The following is a 9,975-nucleotide window of genomic DNA, read 5'->3' on the forward strand; positions in this document are numbered from 1 at the left end:
CTGGTCTGTACAAAAAGTCTGAAAGGCCAGGGTCCCTACCCTAGTTCAGGATTGGTCTGTTGGGCCATCCCAGCTCCACAGCCCCTGGGATCAGGCTTTGCTGTGCTTGCACTACAGCCAAATCCGACTTCCCTCACTCTTCCTCAGGAGTGCATCCTAAGAGCTCTCCTCAGTATACTTCCTCCGCCTCTCAGAGTCTGCTTGCCAGAGAACATAACCTGTCACTGCAAATGAGATCACAAGACAGCAACATAAACGGTGAAATGACAAGAACAGGCTTACAGAACACAGACAAAGAGGCCAGGTTAGGGGAAAATATAATGCAGGAAAAGAAGGAATTCAAGAAAGAAAGAAAATGATTCAAAGATAAAAAGCAAATTTGTTGATGCAAGGAAAATAAATAGACTGAATCTTCAGATCTAAAAGCACACTGTTAAAGAATGTTCCACGGCTGCCTTCAGGTCAGGTCATGATCCCAGGGTCCTGGGATCAAGCCCCACATCGGGCTCCCTGCTCTGCCAGAAGCCTGCTTCTCCCTCTCCCACTCCCCCTGCTTGTATACCCTCTCTCGCTGTCTCTCTGTCAAATAAATTTTAAAAAATAAATAAATAAATAAAGACTCTTCAACCTAAGTAAAGCAGCAGCCATGAAATCCATTTTTTTAAAAAAACAAAAACAAAAAAACCCTACCTGACAATGGAATCCACCAATTAGGAATGAAATCAAAACAATAAATTTAGGAATGGAGACATTGTGGTAAAAAGGCTGTTGCTGATTACTATCTCCATTTAAATATAGAACAGATTCAAACAGCTGTGGGATTATAATTATACAACAGTTTGCTTCATATAAAACAAGATGTGGAGGGGAGGAGGGGAGACAGGAAGAACCACGCAAGTATCTTCATCCTTCATAGCAGGGAAGTCTTAAACTGAAATGTGTTTACAAAATAAACATGGTGAGATCAACCTTTTTTTTTTAAGATTTTATTTATTTATTTGAGAAAGAGAGAAAGAGCAGAGGCAGAGGGAGGGGCGGCGGGAGAGAGACAAGCAGACTCCCTGTTGAGTGGGAAGCTGATGTGGGGCCCCAGCCCACCGTGACTGAAGCTGGAGGCAGACACTGAACTGAACCAAGTGAGCCATCCAGATGTGCTGATGAGATCAACTTCTTAATGTTTTTCATGACCCCTTCCTCTAAGAGGGATCTTTTAAGAAATACTAGCACTTGTAGTGAAGAAATCTATATTTGAAATTCAGTTAAAATTAAATTTCATGGGGCACCTAGGTGGCTCAGTGGGTTAAAGCTTCTGCCTTCAGCTCAGGTCATGATCCCAGGGGCCTAGGATAGAGCCCTGCATTGGGCTCTGCTCAGCGGGGAGCCTGCTTCCTCCTCTCTCTCTCTGCCTGCCTCTCTGCCTACTTGTGATCTCTGTCAGATAAATAAATTTTAAAAATCTTAAGAAGAAAAAAACTAAATTTCATGCATATGTGCAACTTGCAATCCCCACTTAAATAAGCCTTCAAAAGCAGCCAACATGACAAATAGTAGCACAGCCCCGAAATGATACAATAAGAGTTCACAGGGTCAGCAATGCAGCACCCTTGCCAAAAAGGTTTAATCTGGATGTAATCAAGCTCTTAGATCTAAAGTTCAGTTGGGAAATAAGCTAAGCAAGCCTTCAAAACATAAATCAGACAATCCATAATGTGGGACATTTTATAAAATACCTGGCCCAGGCTTTTCAAAAAGTCAGTATCATGGGGAAGAAATGGGATGAGGAGCTTTTCTAGATTAAAATAAACTATAAAGACATAACTCAATGCATTTCATGAACCCTGATTGGATCTTGATTTAAATGTTTAAAACAACCATAAAAATATCTTGGGACAACTGGGATGATTATATATTTGGTATTAGATTACTTTAGGAAATCATTAAAATTTGTTAAAAGCAAAAATGATACTATGCAGGAGACTATTTCAGGAGAGACATGTTAAAATATATGCACCCCCAAAACTGGAGTGCAGAATCAGGATGTTTGCAACTTACTTTCAATGGCTGGGGGGAAGCAAATATAATAAAATGTTCATTACTGCACTTCAGTGATGTCTGCTCTCCATTTTTCTGTATGCTTGAAACTTTTCACCATGAAAAGTGCTGGGAGGGCACCTAGGTGATACTTGAAAAAATAATTAAATTAAAGCCCTTCTTTCCAATGTCCATAATAGCCAAAATATGGAAAGAGCCCAGATGTTCACTGACAGATGAATGGATAAATATACATATATATGTATATGATATATGCCTATATATCTATATCTAAGATATATATATTTAAAAAGTAATCTATACATCTTCATAGTATTTGTTTTTTAAAAAAAAATTATTTATTTCTTTGACAGAGAGAGACAGCGAGAGAGAGAACACAAGCAGGGAGAGAGGGAGAGGGAGAAGCAGGCTTCCCGCCGAGCAGGGAGCCCCATGAGGGGCTGGATCCTAGGACCCTGGAATCATGGCCTGAGCAAAAGGCAGATGCTTAATGACTGAGCCTCCTTAATATTAGTACATATTTCTTAGTATTTCTAAAATACTAAGTATTTAGTGGTATTTCTTAAAATTTCACCTTAATATTTTTCTTCTGTTTGAATTCTTTGTAATGATCATGCCAGAATGATTTTTCTTGGGGGAAAAAAAAAAAAAAAGGAGAGAGAGAGGCATGTAGCTAGCTCAGTCAGTGGATGATGTGACTCTTGATCTCAGGTTCATGAGGTCAAGCCCCACACTGGCCACAGAGCTTACATTCAGAAAAATTGTTTTTAGTAGATATTTCAAGATATTGATTCTAGGTAGGTGGGAATATAATTATTATTATCTTCTTTGTACATTTCTGTATTTAAATTTTTAAAGATTTTATTTATTTATTTGACAGAGAGAGACACAGCGAAAGAGGGAACACAAGCAGGGGAGTGGGAGAGGGAGAAGCAGACTGCCTGAGGAGCAGGGAGCCTGATGCAGGGCTTGATCCCAGGACTCTGGGATCATGATCTGAGCCAAAGGCAGTTGCTTAAGGACTGAGTTACCCAGGCACCCCAATAACCTCCAATTTTTTAAATGAATTCTTATACTAGTGAATGTGAGGAAGTGAAGACCATGGGTACACAACTTCTCAACAGTCAGACTCTGAAAGGAACAGAGAAATCAGGGTCCATGAGGGATCGAGTATGGGTTACTTTCTCTTAAGAAACCTGAACATGTTTCCAAGGGCAGCACAGAGGTGGAGACAGAAGGAGCTGGAAGAGCAGACCTGTGGAAGAGGAGAGCTAGACCTTCCACAGGGACCAAAGAGTCCCTACATCCTACCAGCAAGGGTAAGGTGGGGGCCTCTTTGATGGCTTTTACTTTCTCAATAGTAGCAGAGATGGGGAGTGTGGGGTGTGTGGGAAGTTTTAGGATGAAGGAGAAAGCGTGAAGGAGTTGCTTCTGAGATGAGGAAAGCAAGCCCCCAGAAGAAACGACGGGGTAGGAAGGAGAGCTGGGTAAGCTTCATGATCATCCTTTTAAAGTCAACCCAGTCAGATCAGAAGTGGTTTTCCTCCCACAACAGTCTGCGCTGCTCCGTGCTGAAGGAGAGAGGCAGGTGGTAGGCTGTGCTGGATTAATGCCGCCCCAGTGGGACTGAGGAAGGACTCGCAGGGTGGGATGTACAGACACGAGCTGGAGGCAGGGTGGAGTGTGGACACCTGGCAGGTCACGCCAAGCACATGGCCCTGGGAGTGACTGCAGGAAGCGGGGCTGCACCAGCTGAGAGGGTTCGTCCGTGGATCCTGAAGTCCCCAAGGTTGACGACAGTCCAGGGGGAGAGGAAGACCAGGACACTTTGTTACGTGAATGACAGGAGCTCAAGAGCCACTGTAGAGGACCACAAGCAGTGGTCCCTCTACTTTTTGGAGAACATGGAGCCTGGCCATTGGGGAAGCATGAGGACCCAACCTCACCTCCTGGCCAGACCCAGGGTAAAACCAAGATCCAGCTGCTTCCAGGGGCCAAGGGAGCTGCATCTTCTGGAGAGAACAGGTTTTCATCAGAGTAAGAGAAAATTTCAAGTGGGTTTTGTTTTTAATATGAATTTCCTTGTTCCCACCGCTGGAGACTCAATTCAATAGCTTTTATAAAAACCTCTCCAAGTAATTCACACTCCCAGGCAGGTTTGGAAAGCACTGTGCTAAATAATCCCCAAAGTCCTGGGATGCATAAAGAAGACGACATACAGCAAATGTTTGTCAAACTAAATACAACTAAGCTCTATATTTTTATTAAGCTCCATTATAAATTCTTGCATGTCATAGAGAACAGTATATTACAATGACAACCAAAAAAGCCGACCCAGACCACCTGCACAACCCTCATGAATCTGATTCCAAAGACCCACTGGTATAACCAACTGGCCACAGACTCTTAGATGACCTTGCTTTTCCCCTCTCACCTTAACAGGGTCTGAGAGTTCACATCCTTCAAAGACCTCTCTGCACAATCAGATAAATCTAGCATTACAATGAACCAAAGAAGTCTAACAAAACAAAGAACAAAGACCACCCATCAGTCTTATACCCCAAACAGAAACAATCTGTTCAAAATGGAAAAGAAAAAACATCCTTTGAGCTACCTTCTCATGACCCTGTGGATTAGTAATTATTGAAATGTCCTTCCTTCTATTCCACAATGCAACATTCTATCTTCAAACAACTAATGTTTGGATCAGATTTCTATGGTTTATTGTTGTAACAAAATTAACCCAACCCTCTTCCCCTCAAAAATGTGCTCCTAAAGCATTTTGAGATGAGAGAACAATGTTATTGGAACAGGGTTCTCCGATTGTATATTACATTACGGATATGTGAAATATTTACTTCTAAGGATTGAAAGAGTTTCACCTTGCAGAGAAAAAAACTCCATTTCCTCCTTCAATCATGGAACTCAAAATTTTAAAGATGGAAAGACTAGAGCATGAGGTGTCTCATATAATAATAATTCTTTCCAGTTGGATACTGCCCTTCATCTTCAAAGCACTTAACCAGTGTTTACTGGCCCCTGCTTCCAACAAGACACACGTTTTTGGAGGCAGTTAACCGCCATGGCCAGAGAGCACACAGCTCATTCAAGGGCAGAAAGTCGAGACTGACCTTCAAATTTTATCCAACATAATTGTCAACCATTCCCAAACAACCCTCTTAATACTATCCTCTTGTTTTTCTTATCATAGATGTCTTAAGTTTTCTTTTTCTTCACTTAGCTTGCCTTGTATGTGTTAAATGATACAGGTTTAGTTATATGTTCATTCTAATTTTTTTGAGGCAGCATTTGGGTTTTCCATGGACACCAACAAGCATACTTGCAACACAGTGGTCGAGACCTAGTAAGTCTGTAGGATCACCAAAAAAATATCCCAAATCTCTCTCTTTCTCCATATCTGCCGCTACCCCTCACCCCACTCCCAAAGCCATCTCTTAGAATTATCTAGAAAAATTGCTTCCTAGCTCCTCTCCCTTATTCCAATGCCATCAGTTCTCCAACCACCCACCAGCCAAAGAAATCTCTTTAATCTCACAAATCATGTCATATCACTCCTCATGCTAAAACCTTCTAAGGGACACCCAAATGCATTTAGACTAAAATTAAAACTATTTATCCTAGTTTCCTTGCTTCCTCCCTGGTCCCCCAATATCTCCTCTCAACACAGCAGCCAGAGGGATTTAGTTCATGTTACTCCTCCAATCAACACCTTCTAATGGTTTGCACGGCTGCTTCATAGGCCCTATACGATATAGCAATTCATTACCCTGGGACCTCACCTAGTACCATCCCCACCCAAACACCTTTCTCTTTCATGTTTGCAATGTTCTTCTCTCATTTCCCTCACCTCACCCAACTCTTGGCTGGCATGTCACCTCCTCAGCAAAGCTTCACTGATCACATGAGACAGCAAACTCTTTCCCATGCCCACACTCCCTAACTCCCTTTCATGCCTTACGTTTTTCTCCTGACCACACAACTGCATCTGAGATAACATAAATTCTACCAGTTTATTTACTGATTCACTAGAAAGCTCCATGTAAACTCTAGGAGGATGGATATTTGCTTCATCACATTTGGGATTTTGATCTGCTTTATTCACTTCTATATCCCAGGTGCCTAGAACAGTGCCTGGCCCATAACAGGTGCTTAAAAATTACTACTGAATGAAGGAAGGATCTGATCCTGCCTTCCCTGCCTCCCTCCCCCCTCATTTCTCTCTCACCTCCTTCCATGTTCTCACTCATTTCCTCCAGCAGACCAAACTCATGCCCCCTTCCTCACATTCCCTTCAGCTTCGAAGGCTCTTGTGCAACCACTCCTCCCCAGGAACCCTCATACCACACCTGAAATCACCCTGATTATTCATGAACCCACTTCTTTCCAGTCTCTACCACTAGTATAGAATCTCTGGCGGGGGTTGGGGGTGGTGAGAAGTCGGGGGTGGGATTTCTGTGCTGATCACAGCTGCTTCCGCGGTGCCTACAATGGGCTTGGCACATAGTAGGTGCTCAGGGGCCAACTGTTGGAGATGTAACCAGCCAAGCTCCTGTGGGTCTCAGCTGTCTCAAGTATAAAAGAAAAAGGGTGAAGATGTTCTCTGAGGTCTCTTTTAAGCTCTTTATAAAACTATGATTTCACGATTTTGCAGCACAGTATGGTTTACAAAGGCCCTCTCACTTACGGCAGCTCCTGCAAAGCTCTGGGAGGTAATTAACAGGCTTGTAATTATCCAGCTTTGGCTTCTAAGAAAACTGCTCACTATGAGTGTAGCCCAAGAGGCACAGCTATTAGATGGTTTAGCTGGATCTAAATCCACAGTGCTTTCAGTGATGCTGTAAGGATAGCAGAATTAAACAGGAATTTCTAGTCCTTATAAATAGGCTCAAGGAGCCACAAATCTGGCTTAGGGCACACTAATCCAAAAAAGTACATCATGTGAACTTCTCATTGTTTTCCCTCAACGCACTGGTAATTTGAGAATGAAAGACCAAACAAGGCACGTCCCGGCTCAAGACTCGTCTGATGGTGGAACATCTAGATCTTTGTAGAGAACTATTCTCCTTTAAGGTTAGCATTCAGATCACTTGTTCCAGCTCACCGGTACCTTGGAAAGCTTTGGGGTGTAGCTCTCTTTGGGGTGTAGCTCTGCAAGCACAGATATGCAGTGTCTTACAGCAGCGGTAAGCAGTGGGGCAAATTACTGTTAGGTTGGGATCTGGATTTTAGAAACCTGCGAAGGTCCCAGCTGACGCCGTTGGCTTTGGAGTCAGCAGGAAGACTCCGCGCTCTCCGTCCCAGTCAGCCCGCGGACCCGGGCGCGGCCGGAGTGCTGGGAGGGCAGGGGCAGCCCCGCCGCGCCCTCGCCCCGGGACCTCGCGCGGCACCTGTAGCCGGAAGGTCCCGGGACCGGGCGCCCCGCGGCCCCCGCCCGGCCCCCTGAGGTCCTCCTCACCGATAGGTGGTCAGCAGTGCCTTGTTGACCAGCACGATGAGGAAGGAGCAAGTCCCGTAGAAAAGCGCCGACAGCAGCTTGGCCAGCCGGGAGGGCAGCCGCGTGGAGGCGGGGTCGAGGTCCGCGCCCTCGGCCTGGCGGCCGGCCGTCATGTTCCACGGCCGCCCGCAGCCGGGAGCCCGCAGCCCTCCGCCGCCCTTCGCGGCGCTCCGGCCCGCCCCGCCCCAGTTCCGTCCCCGCCTGCGGCCCGCCCGCCAGAGGGCGCGGCCGAAACAGGAAGGGCCGCGGCCGCCCCGAGTGCGCGCCTCCGGGGAGTGCTCCGCAGCTGCGGCGCGGACCTCCTTGGCACCGACAGACTGCAGGAATGGGCTTGGGAGAGTTGAGCCGCCCTTCCCCGTCCCCAGCTGCCCTCCTGGGAAGCAAGGCTTCCGTTTAGCCTGAGCGTGCGTTTTGCCTTTTTTCTTCCCCCTACACTTTTTAACGTAAAGGAAAATGCAGGTTTCACGAGCCCACCGTTCTTTGTTTGGTGTGTACACCCTTGTAACTACCCAAATCAACACCTTTCCAATCACCTCAAATAGTGCCCTTCGTGCCCACTGAAAGCAATCCCATCTCATTCAGATTTCTGTTGCAGAGTTAGATTGGCCTCTTCTAGAATTTTATTTAAATTTCATATTAGTAAGTACTTTCAAGGCTTTTACCACAGCCCGTAGTCTCTTTAAATTGCAGAGAAGGACCACAGTTTATCCATTCACCAGTTGATGGGCATGTTGGTTGTTTTTATTTAGGGCTTTTTTTTACAAAATGTTTCCATGAACCTTAATGTACAAGTTCTTGTGTGAACGTCTGTGTTCATTTCTCTCCAGTAAATATGTAGGAGTAACAGGGGTTGAGGCGGGTGCCAAGTCTCAAGTATTTTCTTGCCTCTAGCTGCTCTATGGCTTGGTTCCCTCCTTAACTTCAGGACCCACTGCTTTCCTAAGTGAATAGCAACCTTCTTCAGTGTTTGTTGTTCCTTGAAGGAGAGCCTCCCAAAACTGCCTACTTGGACCACATTCTACATGATGTAGCATTTTTTCAAATAAGTGTCCCATATTTTCATTCTCAATAATCAACTTAAAAAACCTGAAATTTTAGCTTTTTAGAAAAGCTAAAAATTTCAAATGAAAAAATGTTTGCACCAACTGTTGATGACATACAATTGTTTTTCTGTTGTAAGCACTGAAAAACCATGAACATTTTCAGCACTTACAAGAACCAAAGCAGAACTTGTAACAAATAACTAGTTCTAAGAAAGGAAGGAAGTAGGACGCCTGGGTGGCTCAGTTGGTTGGACGACTGCCTTTGGCTCAGGTCATGATCCTGGAGTTCCCCAATCGAGTCCCGCTTCCGGCTCCCAGCTCAGCTCCACGGGGAGTCTGCTTCTCTCTCTGACCTTCTCCTCTCTCATGCTCTCTTTCATTGTCTCTTTCTCAAATAAATAAATAAATAAATAAAATCTTTTAAAAAAAGGCAGGAAGTAAGAGTCCACATTACCCAAAATAAAAAAAAACAAACACACATTGAGACCATTTTAAAATAGAAAACGGGGCGCCTGGGGGACGCCTGGGGGGCTTGGTGGGTTAAAGGCTCTGTCTTCAGAGTCCTGGGATGGAGGGCCACATCGGGCTCTCTGCTCGACAGGGAGCCTGCTTCCTCCTCTCTCTCTCTCTGCCTGCCTCTCTGCCTACTTGTGATCTCTGTCAAATAAATAAATAAAATTTTTGAAAAACAAAACAAAACGGGGTGCCTGGGTGCCTCTGTCGGTTCAGCAGGTGATTCTTGATCTCAGCTCAGGTCTTGATCTCAGTCTTGAGTTCAAGCCCTGCCCAGCATGGAGCCTCCTTAAAAATAAATGGATGCAATGAAATAGAATATAAAATCATATTCCAGCTGAAACAAAATCTCTGAACTTAATGTCATTTTGGATAATTTCCTTTAAAAAGATCAATTTAGTTTCCAGTGAGTCTCCAAATAAGTTTTGGCTGCAAAACAGTAAACTCACTTCTAGTAACAGCTTTAATCATATTTCCATTTAATTTGCTTCTACAATACACATACGTCCAGGATCTGAAGTGACTGTCCAAATCTCATCCTAACTCTGTTTAAATCACAACTCACACTGAAGAGTTGCGTGTGAAATTCTTTTGCTTAAAGCCTAGACAAGCTGAACCTTGCCTATTGCAAGTATATAACTAAAGATAACTTATGACAAAATTAAACCAACTTGCTTGACTCTATAGAAAGTAAACAGGCCCCTAAGTGGCTTCTCAGGGAGGTGACCACACTCAACACATCCTGAATATAAGTGAAATAAAATCCCAGTCCCGGATCACCCTTACCGTAAGGCCTAGAATGGAGCTGATCCCTACCAGTGTATTTTTAACACTGTTAACAATGAACCAAAT

General features: G+C 44.3%; 1 protein-coding gene across 3 annotated transcripts in view; it reads right to left on the reverse strand.

Annotated features, from left to right (window-relative positions):
* Nucleotides 1–7,750, reverse strand: part of SLC35D2 (solute carrier family 35 member D2) — a 48,609-nt gene extending 40,859 nt beyond the window's left edge. For all 3 annotated transcript variants that reach the window (XM_082697277.1, XM_082697276.1, XM_082697278.1), the window contains exon 1: nucleotides 7,529–7,750. In XM_082697277.1, coding sequence (XP_082553403.1) covers nucleotides 7,529–7,680 — 152 coding nt within the window. In that variant the 5' untranslated portion in view covers nucleotides 7,681–7,750. The remainder of the gene's footprint in view (nucleotides 1–7,528) is intronic.
* Between the last annotated feature and the right edge of the window lie 2,225 nt (nucleotides 7,751–9,975).

Source organism: Mustela nivalis (genome assembly GCF_964662115.1).
Source record: "Mustela nivalis genome assembly, chromosome: 13".
Classification (NCBI taxonomy): Eukaryota; Metazoa; Chordata; class Mammalia; order Carnivora; family Mustelidae; genus Mustela; species Mustela nivalis.